Below are 27,881 nucleotides of genomic sequence, written 5' to 3'. Positions count from 1 at the left end.
AGAACCCCAAAAACTTATTGCTACTGTCTAAGTTAGTATTCCCGCGAAAATTTAAGTGATACCACAATTAAATTTAATTGATACCACAGTATACAACATTGATGACTTGCTACTACATTCTTTTCAAATCAAACTCACTGATAAAAATATTCTAATTTAATGAATTATCATCAACAATATTAATTTGCTTTTAATTTTCAGCACTAAACAGCTCTTTTGGATTGGTGCCGCAAACGTTTGGTGCTCTAAGAGCCGCCCAGAAAGCTTGAAGCTTCGAATATTAACTGGAGCCCATTCGCCTGCTCCGTTCAGAGTCAGGGGTCCTTTTGCCAACCTTCCAGAATTCAGTAACGACTTCAACTGCCCTCTTGGCTCACCAATGAATCCAGAAAAGAAATGTGCAGTATGGTAGCACTGATTAAGCTTTTAGTTCCTGTACAAATTGTTGTGTTGTTTTTTTTTGTACGCGCGTATTCGTAAAAAAAGCCTTAAGTTGGGTCACAAGGTTCTGCCTGAATTTTGATTAAAAGAAACTTTTTTTTATATAAAATAAATTATTACATCACTACTGGTGGAAACACATGGTGTCCTTTTACATTAATAGTTAGCAATATTTAAATGGATAGGATTTATCTGTGTGCAAAGCTCCAGCACCTTTAACGCTGCTACTGGAGCAGCAGATCTTTATCTCCTGTTCTTATCCACACCTTGTTTCGAAATTTGAGACCATAATAGTGCTTGATTTTACACTTTCACCGTGGGTCTGGTAGACAAAAAATTATCAAAGGCCACGCAAGATGCACTAAATCTGTCATCTTATTTATATCTGGGACCCGTCTTAATTACGTATAGCTTTAATCTACAAATTACCTATGGTGATGATCCTGCTGCTAAGAAATTATGACTTTTGTAGTCCATTCGTATAATTCACTGGAATTCAGATATACAACTGAATTTCGTATACCATTAGAAGATTGGAAATCGTCTGCATCGGGCTATTAGTATTTATTTGTTCTATATGTGCTTTTTGTTTACTTCACTGTACTCAATTTCCAATTTTCTCTTTAATAAAGATGCAAAAAGATACTTTTCAAAGCCAAGGGGGAATCGCCTCTCCTCTCCTCCCCGATTGGCACCAGTGAAAATTAAAAAGAAAGAGTAAGATTACTTGTCATTTTCAAATTTCCATTTGTGTGTAACAACGTTTTATTTTCATACTTTACAGTTGAAGATTCCCTGTCTAGCCATTTTGAGAACTGCAATTTTATCCTTACCTATCAGAGAAGTATTCAATGAATTTGTGGTTTCGTTTAATCGAACTTTTTCTCCTGTGGTAGGCCACCGGAATCTTCTTCCTTAAGAGATATTTTGCGGGGTTTGATCCCGACTCCTATACTACTGACGAAAAGGCCTTCAAAGTCGAGAACTGTCGCAAACCAATGAATAGACGCATTAAAATGCTTTATTTTTTGCACGGTACGCTAAGGTGACTTGATATCAAATTTACTTAGTTTCGTCGTCTACGCTCTAGCAATTACTAGGTAGTTTTAATGTTTCAGCAGTGTTCCGATTTGAATTTTGATAGATCTAAAATAGGTATAAATTATTCAAATTACCATTATTCTTGTACGAATGTATCAGACAAACATAGACAAGCATTGGAAACTAGCCAAAGATGCTAGCCAATCATTGCAAAGTAACTATCCTGTTGCCAATTAGAGAGGGTTTTGTTGATAACCGTGATAGATACAAAAAATATAGCTAACTTATAAGAGTGTAAACTGGTGCTCACCAACGTCATCTGTCATTTGGGGTTTCTTGAAATTTTTTCAAACTTGGCAACTGTATTTTTTTTCAGAAACTAAGATCAGATACTTATTACTTCACTAGGTTTTAAAATAACTACCTTATTGTTACTTTTTTTTTCTCGACAATTCCGCCACTTTTCCGCTCGTACAAGTTACACACACTCTTTTGCATTTTTTAAAGTCTTTACTTCTCAGGCCTGAGAAGAATCAATTTTCAGGAAGGCCATGGACACCAAAGCCCTTATGTATTAAGGAAAATCCTTTTTCATTATAGGGAGGGTAAAAGATTCATATTTTATGACTAAGAAAAACTGGGATGTTAATCCTTATTATTTTTAATAGACGAGAAGCGATATAATAACACATCTACGGCATAATTTTAAGACTGTAACTTCTATTTTTAAAGGAAAGGTTACCCTTCCTTTCCTCCGATTTTTTTTTTCTTTAGAGACGCTGAACCTTAGATACACTTGTGCTATTGGGATTAGATGAAGTTTAGTAATTATTTAGTCTTTATGCATCGAAGCTATATCAACTTTTTTCCGTTGAAAATGAACTAAATTACTCGAAGTATCTTAATTAAAACAAGAAACTGAATACATCAGCTGTCCAAAGTCTTATGGCATTCTCTGCAATGCTGATACATGCATTGTGGTTTTGGAGAACTGCCATAGTTTAATAGCTTTCAAGAATTTCTTTGAGGTTATAATGTTTGTAATTTGCCAAAAAAAAACTTGCAAATAAATGAAACTTGGCTTCAGAAGATATTGCGTTTGTTTTTTTTATTGGATTTGACCAGTTTATTTGACAATATTTATTCTTTCGAAAATTAGTCGTAAAAATGTAAGAAAAAAACGTTATTTGAGACCCTTAGACAAAGTCCATGAGAAGTAAAATATTTCTTCATCGTTCTTTTGGTGCCACTCGCTCCCCTCCCCAAACGAAAAAATTCTTTGGCCTCAACCCCCCTCAAAACAAAACCGGAAAAAGTTCTATAAAAAATGTGATAAACAAATTTGAATTGTTATTCTAGTTTTGTAACATGGTTTTTATTTCCATTAATAGACTGTAGAAAATAAACGTAATAAACCAAAAATTAGGTCCCTAAATTATGCTTCCCGGTACTTAGTCCCAACAGTCCACTCCACTGATTCAAGTGCACTAAAGTGTATTAAGTACATGGTAGGCGCTGCAATAATACGTGTCCACTTTCGATCCCATGTTTCAATGAAGCTTCCAAATCATAGAGCTAAATTTCAAACATGTCCCAACAACAGCTTCTACTGCTAATTATTTCCCATTATATGCCATTAGTGAAGTATTTGAAGGAAGAACATGAATATGTAACATATTTATGATAATAGATTGTTTATGCTAGGAATAGAGATTGTGTAATTTGGTTTTTAATTTAGCCATGAAAATTATGCTTCCTTAAATGCATATTTCGCATTGCAGTTATTTTCATTTCAGTCGGCCTTTATGAGAGAAAGACAATACTCTTAGACGCTAAGGCAAGTGTCACCAGTGAAACTTATTGGAAATCAATCGGAATTTATTTTTAATACGCTTTGAATTGTAATCTTATTGCTCTTTGAAGAAGTGTAGTTAAATTCTAACGTTTTTCTTTGACGTAAATTGCCATTTTTTTGTGATGAATTTAAAAATGATTTTATAATTTTCTTCTTTTTTTGGGAGTTGGTCTTCAATTCTCTAGATATTATAGCTTATGCTCTTTGCCTCTAATGAAAAATGAATAAATCTTTGTATATGAATTAATTTCTATTTTGTAACTATGGCATTTGGTACATAGTGAACTGTATTTAATAGTTTATTTCTCTGTAAAAGTCGAAAGAACTGATGTATTTAATTCTTGTTTTAAAGTGCCTTAAGAGTGTACTGTTTGACTTCTTTGGTATTTTAATTAAAATGTTTGACGTTATTTTATACTTTTATCAACATTAATGGTAAGGTCAGACCATAGATGTATTATTTTACAATAGACTAGAGACACCACGTGTTTTGGTAAGCTCCTTTTTCTTTCCATACCACCAACAAAGATTTCTTAAAATCTATGACGGAGACAAGGCTGGTTATTTGGATTTACTTCTCAGCACCAATTTGTCTGAGCCCAACACAGCTGAGCACGTTCCTCTTCCATCTGAATCGATTCAAAGCTTCTCTTTTTACACATTGCTAAGAACTTCCAGTTTCCTGAAAATCTATTCTTGAGATCTCTTCTAGCCTTATTCGTAGCTGCCCTGCTTTTCGTTATGTCCTAGATGGTTGGCTGAAAGGTACGATCTTTGGCAATCTGCCATATCCTCTATTACAGGGGAAAATCTACTATTTTTGATAGATAAGTGGGGCTGTTGGCCTGCTCACATATTGCTATCCCTTCTCTATATTAAATAGTTGGAAAATTGTTCACCTTTTTCTGCTTCTCCTCGAAGTTGGCTTTCTATCTCAGCTGTGATTTTTAATTATTTGTTAAATTTCTTCTTGTTAAATTAAGAAACTTCTTCTACATGACGAGTTTTTCAAAGAAAAGTAAAGAGCTTTATCAAGCCAAGAGTTCAATGAAAGCCAAAACGAACAAATGAAACTCAAAACGAACAGAAACCAAAATGAATAGGCGAGTCAAACTCAAATCAAGCAAAAATAAACATGAGTAGGGCTGATAACCCCCATGCCTTCTCAAGACCAGAACATAATTTACGCTTTACTGAGAAAAATAAACTAAAATGACCGTAGATTGTCAGTTAAATTGACACTCACTTGAATATGTCAATAATTGATATATTCTTTAAAGTTTTGATTTTTCTTTGAAAGTAGTAAAAGTGAGAACATTACAAAAATATTTTGTTTTCAGTAAAATGTGAATTAATTTAATTGTCAATACTTTCATTACCTTAATGCTCTTCATTTAACCAATTGAAGAAATTGTGGCACCCTCTGTAAATTCACGGCAGGAGTTGGTAAAACTGGTGCGTTTACCTACCAAGTTTGAACCTTCTATAAATGACTTGTCAGTATTTTTGTCGTCTTTATTTAACCGAACAAAGAATTTTGAGCGGCGTTGGAAAAATCATGCGCTTCGCTTCACGATTTTACCGACTTATTTTTTTTACCAAGTGAACAGAACATTGGGGGTGGGGGGGTGTTGGTTGTCCCTCTCCCCCCATACGTGAAGTCTCTGCGTAGTAGTACTAGTAAATGTTGCAATAACAGTAGCATTAGCAGTAATGTGTTCATGTTGTCTTTTGATGAGATGATCTTCCGCTTTAAGTATTCTCTGGAAGTTCCAACTTAATACCCAAATAAATTCTTGAGATACGCTATTTTGACAATGTGCATGCACATAAAGTCTTTGGACTTAGTTCAAATTTCCCCTTAATATTGTAAATGGAGTAATGTGGTATAAGTATTGGTGGTAGTTGTAGTAGTATTGGTAGCATGCAAATATCGCCCTTTTGATAATCTCTCTCAATATTACCTGAATTTTCGAAATTAATGTACTCAATTATTCCTGTGTTGCAACTTTTTGGCAACCCGTTTACACATAACGTATTTTGTTTCACTTCAACACTCCCCTCAACATTCTTTGAAAGTATCACCTGAATACCCTTTGTCTTCTTGGAAAATAAAGATCAAACATACATACCTTTCTCAATAACATATACTAGGTGTAAAAAATGAACTAATAACCTAACTTACAAACCTTGTCCTGAGAACTGTGAGGAGGTTGACATCCACATAGACATAATTATTGGACCTTTCAACAAAGCTGAACAAAATAACTCCCTTAAAATTTCGATCGGATATGTTTAGGGGAATGATGGGCTTAGGGGGAGAGGAATGATTGCCCCCCATTCACTTTTGACTCTCAAAATGGGCACTAAAACTTTCAACTTCCAATCAAATTAGCTCCATCCGATCCAAAGTTTATACGAGCACCCATTCCATAAAAATCTTATAAGATCCTGTCATGACTTACAACGTTTTCCAATAGGTTCTGAGGGATTGTTACACCCTAAGTCCATTGTTATATGATTTTCGGACTACTGATAACAAAATGGCTTTCTCAATTTCAATTGAATGTCTTTCGGGGAAAGAGAATGTCAGGGAGGGATGCTAGTTGCACAACATTATTTTTTACTCTTAAAAAGGAACTATAACTATACGTTTCAAATTAAATGAGTCTCTTCTTAAGTCCACATGATCGAACCTTCCATGAAAACCTTATATACCCTTTGGGCATAACTTACAACCTTTACCCTCCGACTCTAGGGGATTACGTTCACCCCAAAGGCCTTATTATATGATCTTGGAAGAATATCCTAATGTATTAAGCTGCTCTAATCCAAAGAGTTCACTAAAGTTGAGAAGCCATTAGCAATACAATTAGAGGAGGGACATGTTCAAGAATAGAAGCAAGCCACTATAGAGAATAATTCAAGCTGCCTGTGGAACGTTATAATGTTTTACAGTGGGTTCCAGTTTATGTTGATCTGTATGAAAATGAACTAGGTGATCAAGCTTTAAAAATGGCACCACTCTTGGTGGCCCTTTGAGAAAATCTAAACCGCCATTTAAGGTTATAATGATTGAAGGGGATGCAGTAACACTATTTTGAGAAAAATAACAACCTCTCTTCTTATCGGTTTACGAAGCAAAAAAAAAAAACAGAAGGAAGTCAGAGGTGATGCTTTACAGAAAGTTAACATGGAGGAAAGGAACTAGAACTTTTTGTCTAAGGTCCTGACTCGCAGGTACGCAGTCATATCTTAATAAATTTCAGACAGAGGAAAGCAAAAAGCAACTGCACTCATAGTAACAGTGAAGAGACAGTTGAAAGAGACATAAGCACAAAAGTAAATATTGGAATAAATTCAATTAACATGCATCTGAGAGGACCTATATACGGAACAAAAAGAAAATGTCTCAGTAATTGGATGGTTACTGAAGAGATGAGTTGAATAATACAGTCACACGCTTGTTCATGAAAATGATGGTTGGACACGTTTGGTTATGGATGTGATAAGAGCATATATGTTGTTGTTGTTGATTATTAACGTCTCCTCTAGAATCCAGCTTAAGTTGAGACGATCTTCCTTGAAAGAGTATATATTGAAAAATAGTAATTGACATTCGCAATTTTCCGAGTCAATGGCCTCATGTTGGACATGGGTCGATTTGAAATCATAGGTGTCACTGCGGATTTTCTGCAGATTTTCGAAAAGCAGAACACATTCACATGCGTTTTCTGGTGCAATCTATTTTCTTGACTGACAATCTGGGGTTTTGTTCTTTTTTCTTCTAAATCAGAGTGATGTCTTGGATATTTGGATTAAACAAAGGAGACCAACAGCCACCAGCGTTCCCACCAAGTGGGCCTGGTGGTGGTCAGGGTGATCAAGATGATTCAAAGCCACCACGAACAGCATCAGACGCATACAGATTTGATTCTGCTGCATTAGAAAGAGCAGCCCAAGCTGCAAAACAGCTTGAACAGTCAAGTAAGAGCTAATTTGTGTTTTTAAATAGGAAAGTCTATATTTACCAGTTCTTGGCAGAGCCTAGACCAATACTAGGGCTTGATTAACATTTTGGTCATATGCCTCAATCTTATTATTAAGCTAGGAAAATTTATGGCTCTCCCTAGCTAGTGATTTTTTTAAAGACTAATGTGAAATTTGAAATGACTGACTTGGGAATCTAGACAGTAAGCTATTTGAAAAAGCCTAGGTGAATCCTGTTACAGAAATAGATTCAGTCAGAGCCTAGATTGGACTAGGATAGCTTGTAGTAAGTTTGTAATTTACAGCATAATAACTTCTGGAGATATTTCATTTTGAGCCCTTAAAGGGCTGAAAACTGCTCATAGGAACTTCAAGTTTGAAAACATGCTCCTTAAAAACTGGTTACTGAAAAGCAATTGCTTCTTATAGCTGATTCTGGAATTGTAAATATTATTTACATAATCTTTATTATGTAATAAACATTAATCTTAATTGTAAAATGTTATTTTGAAAACAAATTTGTTGCAATTTTTAAAAAGAACTTGAAACCCCTCAAGAATGATGTCTGTTTTGCTGTGACTGAAGGGTTATAGGCTCTTTTTAATAATGCCTGTAAAATTCTAGTTAATTGACTTCTTGCTATCTTGGAAAGGGTTTAGGTTAGGAAAATGAAACTTTCAGGGATGGGTCTACAGGCTCAATTATGTCCTGGGAAGTTATTTTAAAGCATCCACCTCCACTTTTTCTCCCTCAAGAGGGCCCTGAAATTTGCCTACATGAAATGTCTATACCTATGGAAATTTTGACAAAAGAACATTTTACATTGATATTCAGTCACTAGTTGCTTTTTCTCTCCCTTTAGTTCTGAAAATACAATTCCTGTTATTTGAATAGAATTTTGAGCAAAATCAATGTTTTTTTTCAAAACTTAAGAAATATATTTGCATATCTTTAAAACCTTGTAAAATGGAATTGAACAAAGTTATGAAGCTGAAAACACTTTTGTTGTACTTCAATTAAGTAGAAGACCTATTTTACAAGATTTCACTTTTGTAACACACATATTTTTAAAGGTCAAGCCCCTCTAGAGGGAGAAGGAGTGGAGGTAGTTGCTTCAAAATACCTTCCCGGGACATACTTTAGTCTGTAGATTCATTCCTGAAAGTTTCATTTTCCTAACCTAAACCCTTTCTGAGATAGCAAGAAGTCAATTAACTAGAATTTTACCACTTTTTCTTTCCCTTTAGTTTTGAAAATGCAATTCCTGTTATTTGGGTAGAATTTTGAGCCATGTCAATTATTTTTCAAAATTTAGGAAATGTATTTGCCTATCTTTAAAACCTTATAAAATGAAATTGAGCAAAGTTATGAAGCTGAAAATTTTTTGTTGTACTTCAATTAAGCAGAAGATCTAATTTGCAAGGTTTCACTTCTATAACACACATAATTTTAAAGGTCATCAAAGATCAGGGCCTTCTAGAGGGAGAAGGAGTGGAGGTAGTTGCTTCTAAATACCTTCCCAGGACATACTTTAGTCTGTAGATTTATCCCTGTAAGTTTCATTTTCCAAACCTAAACTCTTTCTGAGATAGCAAGAAGTCAATTAACTAGAATTTTACCATAATGCCTACAAACTTATTTTCAAAATAGGATTTTACTATTAAGACTAAAGAAAATAATTAGGCTATTATCATCATTCTCAGTCATCTAGAAATGAGAAATTTTTTTCACTAAACACTTTCCTAGGAATGTGATTTTAAACTTTTGATTGCTACAGCCTGTTTTACTCTCAGGGAGCTCAGTAAGGGCACAAAATGAAATTTCCCCTAGAACCAATTATTGAACTATGAAAGAGCATAACATGATGCAATCATTTTACTCCTAGCCAAATTATGTTGGAAATTTTAAACTTACAATGTAGCTTATGTCCTAGGAAGTTTAATATGTTCATCCTATTAAAGAGAAATGAGTAAAATTCTGGATGAGGAGATTTTTGCTGTATTGGAAAGCAATTGAGTTAGGTAAATAAAACTTTGACAAAGTTTCCAGAGCCTTAAGCATACTCTAGAAACTGTGGCTGACCATATCTAAAGGAAACACTTTAATAAACCAAAAGTAGTGCCATTATTACCTTAAATGAATAAGGTATTATCCTATAGGTGCTGGATAGTGAAGATGTTAAGCCAATGTGGTTGCTGCATCCCATTCTTGAAGCCATGGCTTAGACAGCCAATCTTTGTTCACAGCTCCCTTGAAGGCCTCCACACTAAGGACTAAGACTGTTTCTTTGCTTAGGGAGTTCCAGAGTCCTACAACAGTTCTTTGGCAGTATAGCTTCATGGTGTATTATCTAGTTCTTGTTGACTGGTCAGGTTCAAGTATATTTTGTTACAAGGACTGAGTATACAACATATTGTATAGAATGATGACATTTTCATGCTTCTGTCAATAGGAGATGGTAGGAATCTGTAACTTCTCCAAGTGAGATAGGTAGTCCAGGCTTTTACAAACCTTTATTGACTTAGTTACTTGCCTTTGGACACTCCCTAGTTTTTCTTGTTGTATTTATTTAATAGGATTACTAAACACATACCAAATTTCAGTTTTAGTTTAACAAGTCCTTTATATAGCTTTGACATTGGTTTGGTTGACCTACTGTGGACTGTTCTTTTTACTATTCTCAGGATCTGGAGCACTTTGGAGACAACTGACCAAACATGTTGGTCAATTTCAATTCTTCTTCCACAAGTATACCTGGCCTCTTTCAGCATGAATGAAATCAATCATCTACCCAACACCATCTATTCCATGCAGTGATACTAACCCCTCACTTTCTTTCTGTTGAAATGAATTGTCCTGCATTTTTTTAAGTTGAATTCTAACCACCAGAGTTTTGTCCAATCTGAGAGTTTGTCTGGGTCAGCTTGTGATAAGGCTTACCCTACTCTTTGGCTGTTTTTACAGGGCAGATGATTCTTGAATCATTGGCATTCAGATCATTTTATTTTTGACAGATTGTGGGGCATTGTTGATATACATGTTAAATAATGTTGGACCAATGTTCCCTGTGGGTCTTCCTTTTCCACTTCAGTACTATCTGAGTAAACTGCCTGACCATTATCTCTATGCACATATATGCTCTCCCTTCTACCTTTCAGGAATGCCATCACCCACTCAGTTACCCCCTGTTTCATCCCAATTTCAATTCATTTTGCCTATAGTTGATGATGACATGGTTTGTCAAATTCTTTGGCAATATCTAGGAGAATGAGATCTACTGGGATTCCTCTATCAAGGAGCTTGGAGACAAAATTGTACACTTCTATCATATTTGTATTAATGGATTGTCCTGATCTAAATCTATGCTGACTGCATAATAAGACAATTAGTGGTGAGGTGTCTGATAATGGCAGTATTTGCTATTCCCTCCAGAATTCTGCCAACAATGGATGTAATGCTATTAGGGTGGTAATTTGTTGGGTCTAATTTACTGCCACATTTATGGACAGGGGTGATATTGGCCTTTCTGCCAGTCCTGAGGCACTATTTTTGTATCCAGGGACTTTTGAAAAAATGCTGCAAGAGGCAAGACCAATTTTCCATGAGCTTCCTTCACTATCCATGGGTGTACTCCTTTTGGCCCTACAGATTTGTTCTGGTTCAGGTTTTTCAGTCTAGCCTCAACATTGTCTTTACTGACAGTAATTGGCAATATTGGTCTATCAACTGTATATTTAGGTTGATTGCGAAGTAGATCTCTCTCTGAGGTAGTGAAACTCATTGTAACTGGTTGTTCAATCAATCAATCAATTTATTTATAACCCATCTACAAAAAAGAGGGCAGAACGCCCTTAAGATGGAGTAATAAGAGAAAAAAATAAATAAAAAGCTACAAATAAATACAAATCAACACAAACAAACAATTAAATAAGTAATGCTGACCATGGGTGAGACACTATCGACATAGAAGAACAAAAATCATGAAGCTTTTTATCAATAATAGATGTAGGAGAAACTAGGCGGAATTTGTTCATTAAGTAACTATTTCTAGTCCAAGGAGGGTAACTGAGAAGGAATTTAGCATAACAAAAATATACTGTACAAACAGATAGTTTATGAGGTTCACTAAAAAACTGCCAAACAAGACAAAGAGAAAGGAGATGAGGTACAACTAGGCTATTATAAATTTTCACAAGATTTAATTTATCAATGTGTTTAATATTAGATACAATTGAAGCATAAGCAATTCTCAGTTTTTTCTTCAAATTTTCAAGGGATAATTTCACAGTTTCTTTCATATTTTTTCCAGTAGGCATTCCAACATAAACTAATTTTTGAGAAAGGGGGACTTGAACATTAGCTAAAGATAAGAAAATAGGGCCATTTTCAGCTATGTGTCTCAGCTATGTCTTTAGGGCTGTTAATAGATGTTCTATCAACAAAAAGGTCAATTACTGAGTGTCTCCCAGGTTTTTGTAGGGAAGCATACATCCAAAATTTATTGGAATTTGATTTGTAGCATCACCAATTGCTTCTTCATACTCTCTTTAAAGTTTTCTTGAAAACTTTTGAGCCTTATTCTAGAGCTACTTAAATTTATAATAATTCGCCTGTATTGGCGTAGCTTTATATTTCTTCTGCTGCTTTTTTCTTGATTGCCTGTTTAATATTACAAGTGAGAAAAGGAAGAGTTTTTGGTTTGCAGATCCATATAGTGTAGTATGCTTGATGCTTGTCACAAGATAATGAAAGAGTCTCTTTCACTTTACTCTGTGACTCAGGGGACCAGCATTCTCATTGAAATTACCAATCTTGACTTGATAATTCTTGCCTAACCTGGTTGTAATTTGTCAAACTTTGCCTGTTACTGATTTTTCTTTGGAAACAACCTAAGTTGGCAAGCAATTGCAATATGATCACTTGCTCCAAATGGTGGTTCAGGCTTGATACTAACAATTGTTTTTTTTTGTCTCTTACTAATGCAAAGGCAAGTACTGTTGGGGTTTGCCCATCTTGATGCCTAGTTGAAAAATTAACTGCCTGGTACAACGAGTGATTTTGTAGGCATGTAAGAAATGGGTTAATATGACCAGCTTATTCTTCTAAGTAGAACCCTCTGTCCATTGCACCTGGGGTAGATTAAAGTCTCCTGTTATGATTATATTTCTATTAGTAATACTTATAATCTGGTCAACAGAGCTGGCTAGTGCTTTTATTTATCTCAATTGGCAGGGGGCACTAGGGCTCCTATACAGACATCATATTACAAGTTTTGTCTCTGTCAGGGGAGTTGATGTCTGCTTCAGCTTTACTTCAGGTAAGGCAAATACATCCACCTCAGGTTTTACAGTCATCACTGCCCTAATTTCATCTATCTTGTTAGTTCTACAATCCACATTGCTGTACATAACTTCAGATCCACTAATGGCATTAGTGTTGGCAATATTGTAAAACTGATAGGTGGTAGTGTCTGTACTAGTCCAACTAGAATTAGTATGCAACTCAGTACTGAAGAAGGTACTGTCTGTGCTTTTCTCACCAGACAAATTGTCCATATTCACTTCATTAACACTTTGCTGACTAACTTGGGTTTGTCTGGTCAACCAGACAAACTGCCCCTATTTGCTTCATTAACGCTTTGCTGACTAAGTTGGGTACTGTTTGCAAAACTATTATATGCCCTACTATATATAGGTGTGTTTTGTGACTCTCACTTGTGACCCTTGCAGTTATGCCAAGGAGAATTCTTTATTGTATGTCATTTCCAACTATCATGGATGCTTTCTTGCAATGCACCTTGTCTCCCCCTCTTGGTCCTAGGGTATGTGCAAAACTAAAAGAAGGTGAAATTCTAGTTTATGTATCTTAAGCTATCTTGGTGTCTCAAAACCATAATGATTTCCTGGGGGAATATTTTAAAGCACCTACCTCTATTCCTTCTTTATTCTAAGGATAACCTTTTACAATCTTTATCCTTTGATGACCTTTCACAATCTTTGGTTTATAAAAGTGAAACCATGCAAAATATATCTTCTGCTCAGATGAGGACAAGAAAGCCTCCTACCTTTACCAAATCCTGATTTTGAAGGTTTTAAAGATCTATTGGCTTAAATCCTTTTTTTAAGTTTAGGAAAAAACCCTTGAAGTCCCTGGACATTCCAATGAAATAACAGGAATCACACTTTTAAAACTTAGAGCCGATGAAAAAGTTAGTAAAAATTGACATTAAGGTGATTTTTTTATTTAGAATTGAAATAGGCATAGACATGTTATGTATGCAGCCTTCTAAGCCCTAGGAACAAGAAAAAGGTAGACATAGTAGCTTGACAATTTCTTCCAAGGGGTATGTTTAGGCTCTGGATCCATTTCTGAATGTTTTATTCACCTAAATCAACTCCTTTCCAAGATACAAAGAAGCCCCTAAGCTAGAATTTTACCCTAAAACAGTAAAATTCTTACTTTGTAAAAAATAGCATGTTTATATTAATCAGATTATTGTATTTACTCCCATTGTTTCCCTATTTTCAAATCATTTCAAACATGGCTATTGTAAGATTCAGTTACTGGAGAAATATACTGTTAGGACTATAGCTGGGACCATCCAGGAGGGGGCGGGATGCATTGTCAGAAAAGCAACCACGATATTTGGAAAGTCCATAAAATACGAATCAAATAGTACTACTTTTATTTATTTGCGTGCTTCCTCTTAATGTTTTCAGCCACACCAAATATACCTTTTGAAATATCTACCTCCACCTCTTCCCACTAAAAAGGGTGCTGACTTTTGATGAAACTGCACAAGTTTTATGTTCAAAATGAAACTTTCACAAATAGATCTACTGCACACATAATGCCAAAGGAAAGTGTTCTGATCCCCATGACAGTATCATTTCTACTCCACATAAGGAAATATGGTAATAAAACAAAAGCAGTACCATTATGTTCCTTATTTTATGTTCTTGACAAATTAACCGCTAGGAATATATTAAAAACTAAAATAAAATACTAAAACAGTAAACTTCCAATAATTCTTTCTTTATAATATTCAAGATTTTTCTATGAATCAGACTATCATGTTTCCTTCCATTGTTATCACTTTTTAAAATGATTGTAAATAATATTTTAGGAAATAATGTACTCAATCCTAGACAAAGATAGATTCCTGACTGCAAGAATACAAACTAGATTTTTTCAAGTCTAGACAAGTTGCATGTTGTTCAGTGCAACAAGAGATTAAAAAATAACTGAAAACTATATTATTAGAGCTATAATGGGGACCACCAGGGGGTGGATGCATTGTCAGAAAAGTGACCATGATATTTGGACAAGGCATGAAATAACAAATTTAATGGTACTAATCTTTGTGTTACGTGTTTCATTGTAGAGAATAGAAATCCTAAACTGAGACCCTCATAAATTTGTTTAATCCTGATTTATTCAGCTTTCAAGAGTTTCTGAGAATATGTTTTCAGTTTGAAAAATTAATCCTAATATAGCTTAAATCATAAACTACTCAAGTCCTGACTTACCAGATCCTAATTTTGCTTAAAATCCTATTCAAATTGTTGGAATTTTCCTTTTGAAACATATCATTAAAGATGAGTAGATTGGAACTACATTTAACAGCAAAATTTCACAAAAATCTTGGTAGCAATGCTCTTTGCTAATTTGGAAAGTAGCTGAGCTAAATAACCAAGACTCTTAGGAGGTTATCAGTGTGTTAAACAGTAGCAAGCTAGAAATACTCCCTCCTACTGAAACCTACTAAAAGAGCAGTAAATGAACATAAAATATGAACCATTTTAGTGGCATTAATTCACAAAATTTAATAGAGGGAAGAGGGTAAATTTGTAATTTAAAAAAATCCATTTAAAATACCAAAAAGGCATTATTCAATTAAATGCCTAAAAAAGCATAAGTCAGAAACGAATTTGAATGGAGAAGTAATATATATACACACACACATCTATATATATAAATACTAGCTGTTGGTGTGGCGCTTCGTGCCACATGCTGAATATAGATATAGTATAGATATCTATATTTCATGGGTGGGCTATACTCACCCATCTGTGAATATAGATAGATATGTATATGTTTTTAACTATGTAAAACTTGCGAATATACAATATTCTTTGCTGTCCCATTGTCTGTGCATATAAATAGATTGTCAGGTTTACCGACTTTTGAACATGCAACTTATGGTTGTCCATGGGAAAACAATCCGTATTCAAATCTATACTGCATTTTGTAATGATTGCTCTTGAGCTTTGTTGATGGTGATTGCTAATCGAATATTCCCTGTGTCCCCGTCGTCATTTATATATCCCCCCTGTGGCCTTCCGGCGTCCTCGTTGTTGTTGTGTCCCTATGTCCCAGTCGTCATTAATATTCCCTGTGCCTCGGTCGTCATTTGTGTCCTGGTGTCTTGGTCTGTGATTTCTCTTTGACTGTCTCAGTCGTCATTTACATTCATTGTTTCCTGGTGTCCCGGTCTGTAACGTCTTAAAGTCTTCAGTGGCTCTGGTGGTGCAGCCAGTTGAGGAAGTTTAACTTTTCCTGAGGCGCAACACATTCCCATTGTTTCACCATTAAATTTCAAGGCCTTGCAATAGGGACACATTTTAGACATAGTCCCAATTTGAACACATCTACTCAAGCTATAATCATTGACTGGGCTGTACCTGAATGTCAGGCGATAATTTTGACGTTGCTCTTGTGATTCCTCGGCATGATTTTCTTCGGTACTTTCTCTTTGAGCCTCAAGCCTGTTTTCACTTTGTTCTTGTGATTCCTCGGCATGCTTTCTTTTGGTATTATCTCTTTGAGCCGCGAGCCTGTTTTCATGCCTATCGATTTTCCTTGTTGTTCATGTCTAGGGACTCTTAGTTTCCTTAATAGGGTTTAATAGTGTTTTGATCTGACACCAATCTTAGGGGTTTGGGGGAATTTTTTTTGTTAAGTCTATTGCTAGGCTGCAACTACTGCTGAAACTATGATGACCTATCACATGCCATTTTGCGTACTTTAGCTTTGTACAGTAAGTTCCTATTTAGCAATATTTAAGAATAATTGGATTACATTAAATAGATACACAGGCCAATAAAATAAACACCTGCTTCTTTTATGTGAAAGAAAAATGTTTGTAAGTTAAAATTATAAATTCTGAGAGCCAATATTAGTTGAAATCTCCTTTAAAACCAAGGTTCTTCTGTTGGAATTTTCAAGTTCTTGCAGTGATAAAGCATAGAGGATAGTTCTTCTGAAGAAGAGGAGTGGAAGGGAATTAGGAAGTTGAGGCATTCTCAAACATTTTCTAAAAAATAGTATATATAATTACTTTCTGAATTCCACTCGAAAGCAGAAGCATGGTTCATGATCCAAGTTTTGATGGATTAACGTCAAATAGTCCTTGTTGATACAGTAGGCTCTGATCAACGACAAATTGAAAATACCCTTTTTGAACCCAGGAGAGAATTTTTCGCACCTTTCCAAAAGTATAGTGTCTTGTTCGAAAATCTCCTTCATAGTCCAGAAAAAAAAGCAATGGTCTCACAACGAAATAGGTGAGAAAAAAACGGTGTTTCTGGGTCCCAGAAGTGACAAACCACGCCAATAATTCCCTAGATCCTCTCTGGCAATTTGATTTTACGGTGAGGAGGGATTTGTTTGAATATTTTAACCTCCATACTTATCCTGGATGAAATGCTGCAAGTAGTTGAACTACTGCTGCTAAAATTCAAAATTTTGACTACTACGACGTCGCAAATTCTAAATTGATGCAACGCATAGTATTAGCAGATTTTGAAGACCTGAATTTTGTTCCTTTATGTTCAAGAGGAAATTAACCAATAATACAAAAAAGATTTATGTGTAATATAAAAATAAATTCCAATGTAAAATTTTATGAACCATGAAAATTAAGTTTTGTGATAAGTTTTTTCATTATGTCATGATCTTTATGATTCTGTTAACTGTCATTTTGTAGGTTAGCAGTTGTAACTAGTTCATGATGTTTTCTGGTCCTTTCTCAGATGAATCCAAATTACCTTCGGAAAAAGATTCAATTTTCCTAAAGGAATTCGAGAAATAAATGCTGTTAGAGCTTCAAAAGATGCTAAACCAGTTACTTTAGACAGAAAACCATCATATTTTTTAAAAATCCGTGTGATCGTTCCTGTCACTCACGGTCGAGGTGATGCTGCAATGAAGAGATTTACAGATTACGAAGTACGAACTGAGACAAACCTGCCAAATTTTAGATTACGAGGAGCAAGTGTTAGAAGGTGCTACAGTGATTTTGTTTTGCTGAAAAATGAGCTGAAAAGAAATACCACATTAATTTTGCCACCACTTCCTGGAAAAGCTATTTGCAGACTACTACTTATACCATTCAGATTGGAAGATGGCATCTTTAAAAAAGAGTTCATTAAAGAGAGGCGGAAAAGCTTGGAAGTTTATCAATAAGGTTGCTGTACATCCTTTGGCTCAGTTGGAAACATGTCTGCATATCTTTTTATTTAAACCATAAAATGAAAAAAACGATATGCCCGAAATGGCGTGCAATAATCAATTTTGTAACGGTAAACTAAGTTGAATGTGCAGAAAGGAATAATATAAAGCTTTTGAAAGCAAACCATAAATGGTGTGCACTGGCAGTCTTATCACTATTTTTCCAGCATTGTCACACATAGATATTTTACTAATTAATATGACCTTTCTACAGATACTGCATGAGCACACAGTTTCGAACGTATTTATCACAGTTTTGAACTTGGTAATAATTTCTGTTAGACAGGATCTCCGGATGTTTTATAATGTTTCTCTTGTCCCAAAATTTTACGGGTGCAAACCTAATGCTAATCAGGGAAAAAAACTTTATCGACCTATTTCCAGGCTTCCTATCCTTTCCTCCTCCCACAGCCATGTGTTCCTTCATTTTTAGCTATAGACTTATCCCTGAAATTTTCGAGCCATTGCAAACACAACATCAGACAGCATCCCTTTTCCCATATAGAACTTATGCATAAACAATCTGAAATTATCATTATTTATTGGTATTACACTGGGGCTGTAGGGGTCATCTCATCTCTCGGGGGCATATTTATTTTAACTTGACTATTTTGGTTGAAACGCCTGGCTAAAATGTTTTGATCAGATATCCTGGGGGGGGGGAGGTACGAAAAGTTTTTTTTTTGATTGAGTTGTTTGTATTTTTCCTCTCATCTTCTTGGCTTTTGCAAATTAATCCCAATTAGGATATTTACACATCTTAGGTGGTATTGATAATTGTATCACTTGTCACGTAGGTAGATACTGGTGTTTGCGAAATACTATCAAAAATTAAAATATTTTTTTTTTATAATTGCGATTGTTTTTTTTTTGAATGTATGGATGCAAGCATATTATGTTTTTCAATAGCCCACATTGATTTTCAATACTTCAGCTATTATATTTTGTATAGGTTCGACGAATCTCCTGAGCTTGCAAAATTCTCTAAATGTTTTGGGCCATTTATTGCCCACCTCAGATATATGAAGCATCTCCCTTTCTCAGATTAAAGGGAAAATTAGTTTTTTATTGGACTTGGTACCTACCAAGTGACATATAGCGATCGTAAATTCTGTCGGTTTGTCGGTCGGTCTGTCTGTCTGTCCTGGTTTTGCTAGTTTAGGCATTTCCAGACAAGTTAGGACGATGAAATTTGGCAGGCGTATCAGGAACTAGACCAGATTAAATTAGAAATTGTCGTTTCCCACGATTCGACCATCTGAGGGGGCAGGGGGACGGTTAATTCTGAAAAATTAGAAAAAATAACGTATTTTTAACTTGCAAACGGGTGATCGGATCTTAATGACATTTGATATATAGAAGGATACTGTGTATCAGAGCTCTTATTTTAAATCCCCACCGGATCCAGTGACATTGGGGGGAGCTGGGGGGACCTACAATCTTGGAAAACGCCTAGAGTGGAGGGATCGGGATGGAACTTGGTTTGAAAAATAAGCACAAGTCCTAGATACGTGATTGACATAACCAGAATTGATCTGCTCTCGGGAGTTGGGGGGAGGGTTAATTCTGAAAAATTGAAAAAATGAGGAATTTTTAAATTACGAAGGAGTGATTATATCTTAGAAATTTCATCTTTAGAAGGACCTCGTAACTCAGATGTTTTATTTTAAGTACCGACCGGACCCAGTGTCATTGGGGAGAGTTGGGGGCTGGTGGAAATCTTGGAAAACGCTTAAAGCGGAGAGATCATGATGAAACTTGGTGGGAAGAATAAGCACAACTCCAAGATACGTGACTGACATAACAGGACCGTATCTGCTCTGTTTGGTTGAGTTGGGGGGTGGGAGTAGTTCGGAAAAATTAGAAAAAATGAGGTATCTGTAACTTACGAACGGGTGATCAGATCTTAATGAAATTTGATATTTAGAAGGATCTTGTGCCTTAGAGCTCTTATTTTAAATCTTGACCAGATCCTGTGACATTAGGGGGAGTTGGAGGGGAAAACCGGAATTATAGGAAAACGTGAAAATTGAGGTATTTTTGTCTTACGAATGGGTGATCGGATCTTAATGAAACTTGATTTATAAAAGGATCTTATGTCTCAGAGGCTTCATTTTCAATTCGAATCGGATCCGGGGACATAGGGGAATGGAGGGGGAAATATAAATCTTGGAAATCGCAAATCTTGCTTGAAACCGGAAAAACCTTAGAGTGGAGATATTGGTATGAAACTGGATGGGTAGAAGAAGCACAAGTTGTGGATACGTTATTGACATAATTGCAACGGATCCGGTCTCTGGGGGAGCTGGGGGGTTTTAATTTGGAAAAATTAGAAAAATTGAGGTATTTTTAACTTAACCAGGGGTGACCGGACCTTAATGAATTTGATATTTAGAAGGAACTCATGTCACAGAGCTCTTATTTCAAATCCCGACCAGATTTGTTGACATTGGGGGGAGTTGGAGGGGGAAACCGGAAATCTTGGAAAACGCTTAGAGTAGAGAGATCGGGATAAAATTTGGTGGGTAGAATAAGCAAACGTCTTAGATACGTGATTGACGTAACTGGACTAGATTCGGTCTCTTTGGGGGTGTTAGGGGGTGGGGTTCAGTGCTTTTGTGAGTTTGGTGCTTCTGGACGTACTAGGTCGATGAAAATTGGCAGGCGTGCCAGGGAGCTGCACAAATTGACTCGATAAAGTCGTTTTTCCCAATCTGACCATCTAGGGGGCTGAAGGGAGAGGACAAATTAGAAAAAAGAGGTATTTTTAACTTACAAGTGGGTGATCGGATCTTAATGAAGTTTGATATTTTGAAGGACCTCGTGACTCAGAGCTCTTATTTTAAAACCGGTATTAAGTTTCTAATTTTCCTTTTGAATCAATCTATTGATTCTTAGAATTTTCCTAGAGCTCATACCATATGAGCTCTTGGCTCTTTTGGCCTCGTCACAAGTGCCATATGAGCTCTTTGTCCTTGTTTTAACTGAAAGTAAGGAGCAATATAAAACTCAAAACGGAAATATTCCGTGTATGAAGGGTTGCCCCCTCCTCAATACCTTGCTGTTTACACTAAAGCTGTTAGCACTTTAAAAAAGCTTCCTATTCTGATTAAACGGTCCCTGTGTTTCAGCAGCTGTTCTTAAAAATTAGGACAAACAGTCAAACTTACCGTAAAAAACAAGGTAAAGAAGAGGGGGTAACCCTTCATATACTGAATAATATCGGTTCGTTTTGAGTTTTAATGTGTCTCCTTACTTTCAGTTAAAAAAAACTTGTTTTTTTAATTTAATTTCTGCTTGTTTTTCATCTAATGCAATTAAACCTGGCTCAGCCTACATGAAATGTACCCCCTCCCCACTCACGGGAAACTCCTCCTTGAAAATTAAATCAAACGTAAAGTACACCCCAGTCGATTTCCCTCCAGATAAAGTTTTTTTGCGGACGATTCAGCCTGAAAATTATCCCTAGCATATTTTCATTTCATAAAGACTTAGATCTCCAATCGGTTCCTCTATCGCTCTGAAAATACCCCCTTCCGCATATGTTTTTTTCCGGAAATCGAAACGGGTGGAAAAATAGTCCCGGATGCTTCCCGCTTAACATCTCCACATGCAAAATTAAGTTGGCAAATATAATGTAAGACAATTAGCAAGAATTTCTTACAGGAATTTTGTCAAATTCCCCTGGAAGTGTAAAAGTTTCCCTTGAATTCCCCTCCGGAAATTTCCCTTCCCAAGGAAGACTCCCAATGGAAATCCACCCCAAGCACAAAAGTCCCCCCCCCAAAAAAATGTCTATACATCCTAATAGTAAATACTATACGTAAACAATAGGCCAATTTCATAACTTTCAGGCATCTCCCCATGGACTGTAGGGGATCATTCTACCCCTAAAGAGATAGTTATTTGATCTTTCAACTATACTGAACAAAATGGCTATCTTAAAATTTTGATCAGATAACTTTGGGAAATTAATAGGCGTCGGAGGGGGCCAGTTGTCTTCCGATCTTTTTTGTTACTTAAAAAGGCCACTTGAAATTTTAATTTGCATTTGAATGCGCCCTCTCCCGATTTTCTAGGACCATTACTTCAATATGATCACCCCGGGGAAAAAAACAACAAAAAACAAATAAACACGCAACCGGCACGTCTTCTGGCAAAAATAGCAACATTCCACATTTTGTATAGAGGAGCTTGAAATTTTTACAGGAGGGTTCTCGGGTACGCTGAATCTGATGGTGTGATTTTCATCAAGATTCCTTGAATTTTAGGGTGTCTCCCTATTTCACAAATCGGACAAATTTCCTGAGACTTGTAACTTTTGATGGGTAATCACTAAGCTTGATGAATCTTATATATTTGGAATCAGCATATTAAGCTCGTTCTTCTGATTTGATGTTTAAAATTCCGTTTTTTAGGGTTTTGGTTACTATTAAGTCAAGTCGCTCCTTACTTACAGTTTGTTACCACGAACTGTTTGACTATAATATGTTTTTCAACTTGTTTAACGTGGCTATCAAGCTTAAAGTCAAATACCAAATTTTCCCTGCCTCTGAGAAAATTGCCAAAAGCCGTTTGTTAAGATGTTTTCAGACGGAGGATCAGCTGGACAATTTACGTTCAACCAAACTTTGATTCTTCTGGTCTAAAATTATCTTACTGACCCTCCTCTGGAGAAGCTTAAAAAACAACTTTTGGGAATTTTCTCAGTAGTGTGAATAGGTCCAATTCGATCTTCAGTTCCTACAAGAATGTGTTGTTCACGTCCAAAATAAAGCAATATATCCAAAAGAAAGCAGCATATCCAATTCTGTTTTTTTTCTAAGATGAGTTTGAAAGTTAGAAAGATTACCCAATGGAATCTTTCTCCAATGGTCAACATACAAAAATGCATTACTCCACAATCAGTCATGGTGCAGACAAAATATTGTCCACCAATCATTCAAAAAGATTACCCTACATTTATTGTTAGGTGCAAATCCCAGTGTTTCATTTTTAACTTTAACTAAGTGTTTCATTCAATATATGGGTGAATAAACTTCTTATATGTGTATTTCCTCGATAATTTGACTGCTTGACCTACCGTCTAAAGACATTGGTTTAAATAGGGCGAAAGAAAGAAGAAGTTTGAAAGGCTTAGCAACCACCTTCAATTGACAATTAATAACGCAAAGCAACTACCTGAGCTGTGCTGTCAGTTATTGCATTCACTAATTTTATTTTAATCAACATCCGTAGCTTCAGCATCAAGTTGGTTGATCCTGAGGTTTCAGACATATTTGAAATGAACTTTAATCTTCTCCCCTAACTAAACACTCCGATCAGTGTGGCTGCAACCACCAGTGGTGGAAAACCCTACTGTAGAAGTTTCAAGCTCCTATCTACAAAAATGTGGAATGTTGAATTTTTTGCCAGAAGGCAGATCACGGATGTGTGTTTATTTGTTTGTTTGCTTGTTTGTTTTTTTCAGGGGTGATCGTATCAACCCAGTAGTCCTAGAATATTGCGAGAGGGTTCATTTTGACGGAAATGAAAAGTTCTAGTGTCCTTTTTAAGTGACCAAAAAAATTGGAGGGCACTTTGACCCCCTCCCACGCCAATTATTTTTCCAAAGTCGCCGGATAAAAATTCTGAGATAGCCATTTTAATCAGTATAGTCTAAAAACCTTATAACTATGTCTTTGGGGACGACTTACTCCCCCACAGTCCCCGTGGGAGGGGCTACAAGTTACAAACTTTGACCAGTGCTATGGTTATTAGGAAGTGTACAGACGTTTTCAGTGGGATTTTTTGGTGGGGGGGGGGAGAGGAGTTGTTGAGAAGAGGGAGATATGCTGGGGGAACTTTTCCATAGAGGAATTTGTCATGGGGGAAGAAAATTTCCATGAAAGGAGCGCAGGATTTTCTAGCATTATTAAAAAAAAATTATGGGGAAGTTTTGGATTGGGGAAAGTAAGGAGCAGCATTAAAGCTTAAAACGAACAGAAATTAGTACGCATATGAGGGGTTCACCTCCTCCTAATACCCCGCTCTTTACGCTAAAGTATTAATTTCAACTATTTATTCTACGGATTTTGTGATTCAGGGGTCGTTCTTAAGGAATTGAGACAAAATTTAAGCTTTATTGCAAAAAGCGAGGTACTGACGAGGAGGTAAACCCCCTCATATACGTAATAAAAACATATGAATACAGAAGTCTGTTGCGTAAGCTCTTTTACTAATAAAAATGTTCGTACAAAATTGAAAGTTCTAGATGCCTTTTAAGTAACCGAAAAATTGAGAGGGCAACTAGGCTCTTTTTTCTCAAAATCATTCGATTAAAACTATGAGAAAGCCATTTAGCCAAAAAATAAATATGCAAATTTCGTTTTAATTATTCATCTGTGGAGAACCAAAACCAAAACATGCAAAAAACACGTTTTTTAAACTGAGAGTAAGGAGCGATATTAAAACTTAAAACGAACAGAAATTACTTCGTATATGAAAGGGGCTGCTCCCTCCTCAACGCCCCGCTCTTTACGCTAAAATTTTTTACTGTTTTAAAAAGTAAAGTTGAGAGAAAGTGTCAAACTTTAGCGTAAAGAGTGGGGCGTTGAGGAGGGAGCAGCCCCTTTCATATACGAAGTAATTTCTGTTAGTTTTAAGTTTTAATGTCGCTCCTTATTCTCAGTTTAAAAAAAAACTTTTTTTTAAATCTTATTAGTTGTAACATCACGGTTAAAATGCTCCCGTAAAAACAGAAAAATAAAAAGATTCGACTATGTTCTTGACATTCTATTTTTCATTTACTAACTTTTTACTTTTGGTAGTTTCAAAGCGTAAGGAGGTTTGCTTACATCCAAACCTCAGCCAAATTTTTTCAAGTTGTAACCTATATGAAAGATGATTTTAATTCCGTATTTATTAGTTATATCACTTAAAAAAGTAATTCCCCAACCCCAAATTATGGGCATGCTTACATATGCTGTTGAATAATTAAACCCTTTGCCAGGGTTGCACAATTTTGAACTGTTTTGGTTAAAAATTATCTGCTTTTAGGATATGCCAAAGAAGCTTTGGACCTTACAAAAATTCAGGAGCAAGGTAAAGCAAATGAAAATTTAGCAAAGATGAAAGAATATGAAGCGCACATTGAGCAGCTTAAAATTGATCAAAAGCGAGTTGATGCGGAAGAAAGAAGGAAAACCATCCAAGAAGAAACTAAAGCAAATCAGCAGAGGGCTCAATACCAGGATCAGTTGGCTAGAAAACGGTATGAAGATCAACTTGCTCAACAGCAACGAGTGAATGAAGACAACCTGAGAAAACAAGAGGAATCAGTTGCTAAACAGGAACAAATGAGGAAAGGTTGGTGGTTTGTTAAGGGTTTGAGCTTTTATCTGCTATATTGTTGTAATGTTTGGGGTAGTACATTTCCTTCTCATCTCCATCATATTCGAGTTTTGTAGAATAAAGCGCTTCGAGTGTTATGTGGTGTAGGTTTTAAAGACTCGGTACAAAAGAGGTATATATATATATATATATATATATATATATATATATATATATATATATATATATATATATATATATATATATATATATATATATATATATATATATATATATATATATATATATATATATATATATATATATATATATATATTGTAAAATCTTGCCTTTAGCAGTACTTATTACTTTTTATCGAAGCCTGTTTATATATAAATATTTTCAAAATTGTTTACCAATATGTTTTAAAAGTATGTTTGAATTAGGAAGTGATATTCAAACACATTCTACAAGACAGTCCGATATAATTCGTCGTCCGCTTGCTATTACCCGTAGATCTCAATTTTCTATTCGGCATCTAGGACCCCATGGATGGAATTGTTTACCTACGACTTTGAGAAAAATGGATAATTTTCTTGAATTTTGGTGGGAATTAAAGCTATTTTGCCTTAATATTTATGGTTTTGATAGTTGAGTGGACCTCAATTGGAGCCAAGATGTTGGCTTTGTTTTAGGCGATACTGGTCAAGTGGTTTTAGTTTCTTTTTGTTTTGTCTTTTTTGAAGTGTAATTCCGTATCGATTGAAATGCAGGGTAATTGAATTTTTTTCTTCTTCTTTTCTTTTCTTTTTTCTTCTCTTTTTCTTTTCTTTTTTATTTTCTTCTTCTTTTTCGTATTGTTTTTATTTGTATGTGTATTGGGGTTGTAAGCCCAAACAAGCTTTGCTTCGGGCCATTTGCTTGTTTTGTTTTGTTATTTATATTAATAAACCCATCTTTATCTCTCTGTCATTTTTAAGAATGGTAAATGTTGATATAGTTTTATCATGCCATTCTTTACATTTTCTTGAGGAGAAGTAGTAGAATATTCCTCAGGGGAGAGGTAACTCTTGAGGAGGAATAGCGGTAACTCAGGGGAAAGGGACTCTGTGATAAAAGAGTTCTTAATTTAATCCTAATATCCCAATTGTTCTACATTTTCCCAAAACTTTTGGAAATTTCATAAGACAGAGAAATCCCTCCCTATTTCAAGATAGGTATTATTATGCCCATGCCTGCAAATACAGAAATGGAGTTTATTTCGTGATCAGTCCAAATGATTTCTAGGATAGCTTGGGCTCAAGATGCATTTGTGAGGGATCAGAGTCCTATCATCTTCTGTAAGGAAGTGGCTCTGATAATGATGAACATGTTGAATTAGAATCTCAGCATCAGTAAGGTTGTTTGTATATGATTTATGGATGATAATATTACATAATCAACTGATTAATTTAAGATTGTGTTTTTAAAGCATTTTGATTGATAGAATCAGACAATTTCTTCTTATTCTTTTGCTTATTTTTAGGGCACAGTGTTGGAGTTACTAAGTTTACTTGATTAGTTTTGTCCATGTTGGTAAGACTCCGCGCTTGAATGCCGCTGCGTCTAAGAATGACCTACTTGAAATGGAAACGGCACTGTTCTATTTGAAATAATCATGAATTTATTTCCTTTTCTTTAAATTAATATTGTTACCTGTTGAATAATTGTTTATGTTATGACAAGGTTGTTTAGGTTGAAAAGTATTAACTGTAGGATTTCTGTTGCTCATTGTATGAGTAAAAAGTGGAAAATGTCAGTCATATGGTAGGCCCCTGTAGAACCGACTTATAGAGGTAGTTGTGACTCAGATGGTTTTACTTACAGGAACAGTGACTAATAGACAAGGTCCCATGCAGTAACATGGTATTTTTATTAGGAGATTTTAACACCCAGCTGGGTAGAAATTGTGGCAGATGCTATCCTTGCCTGGGTAAATTTGGTGTAGTAAAGAAAACTGTAATGATTACAGACTGCTGCAATTTTGTAGGTGCAACAGTCTAGTTATAACCAATACAGTATTTGGTCTTAAGATAGGTTAACCTGGTATTCACATGATGGTAAGACAGCGAACCATATTGATTATGTTATTGTAAACCAAAGACTGGCAGGATCGATATAAGATACTAGGCTACACAGGAATGCTGCTTCTTGTACGACTGTTTTTTTTTCAGCTACTCTTGAATATGAATTGGAAATGAGAGCTAAAAGTGACCAGAAAAGGATTGAGGCTGAAATGAAAGCCAAAGCCAAAGTAGATCGTGAAAACCAAGATTTATTCCTAGAACAGATACGAGTTAAAGCTGGGGAGCAAAGGACTACCACATTGGAGTCTATCAAGTAAGTTCAGTTTTATACACTTTGATGAGAGTAGGGGATTGGAAGTGAACCCCCACCTGTTTGAGGAATGTTCAAGGTATAAAATAATGCCGATTTTTGGCATCCAAAAACTTTTGAGTTAACTATGTTTGCAAGCTCTGAATATTTATTTAGAGAAAAATGATTTGCTTTAGCTGTCCATAAGACAGATGATGATGGACTAAATTTATGAAACAAAATTAAAGAGAGTATATTGTTTTGTTGAATTGCTTAAATATTTGTAGTACATGCTACAAATATTCCTATATTTATTTTTTTACATAAATATTTGCTACATGTAAAGAAACATGCTTTCGACCGCAATAGTACCTAA

At 35.4% G+C, this 27,881-nt stretch overlaps 2 protein-coding genes across 2 annotated transcripts in view; both read left to right on the top strand.

Moving 5' to 3' along the window:
• The window catches only part of LOC136030066 (neprilysin-2-like), an 83,990-nt gene extending 80,243 nt beyond the window's left edge, over positions 1 to 3,747 (top strand). The window contains exon 15 of the mRNA XM_065708692.1: positions 202 to 3,747. Within this exon, the coding sequence (XP_065564764.1) occupies positions 202 to 412 (211 nt within the window). The 3' untranslated portion in view covers positions 413 to 3,747. The remainder of the gene's footprint in view (positions 1 to 201) is intronic.
• A 3,004-nt stretch (positions 3,748 to 6,751) lies between these two features.
• Positions 6,752 to 27,881, top strand: part of LOC136030064 (ATPase family AAA domain-containing protein 3-A-like) — a 34,924-nt gene continuing 13,794 nt past the window's right edge. Inside the window, exons 1-3 of the mRNA XM_065708691.1 lie at positions 6,752 to 7,324; positions 24,878 to 25,186; positions 27,364 to 27,529. Of these exons, the coding sequence (XP_065564763.1) occupies positions 7,138 to 7,324; positions 24,878 to 25,186; positions 27,364 to 27,529 (662 nt within the window). The 5' untranslated portion in view covers positions 6,752 to 7,137. The remainder of the gene's footprint in view (positions 7,325 to 24,877; positions 25,187 to 27,363; positions 27,530 to 27,881) is intronic.

This window comes from Artemia franciscana, chromosome 8 (genome assembly GCF_032884065.1).
Source record: "Artemia franciscana chromosome 8, ASM3288406v1, whole genome shotgun sequence".
NCBI classification, from domain to species: domain Eukaryota; kingdom Metazoa; phylum Arthropoda; class Branchiopoda; order Anostraca; family Artemiidae; genus Artemia; species Artemia franciscana.
The sequence above is the reverse complement of the archived record's forward strand: the minus strand, read 5'-3'. Positions and strand labels throughout refer to the sequence as shown.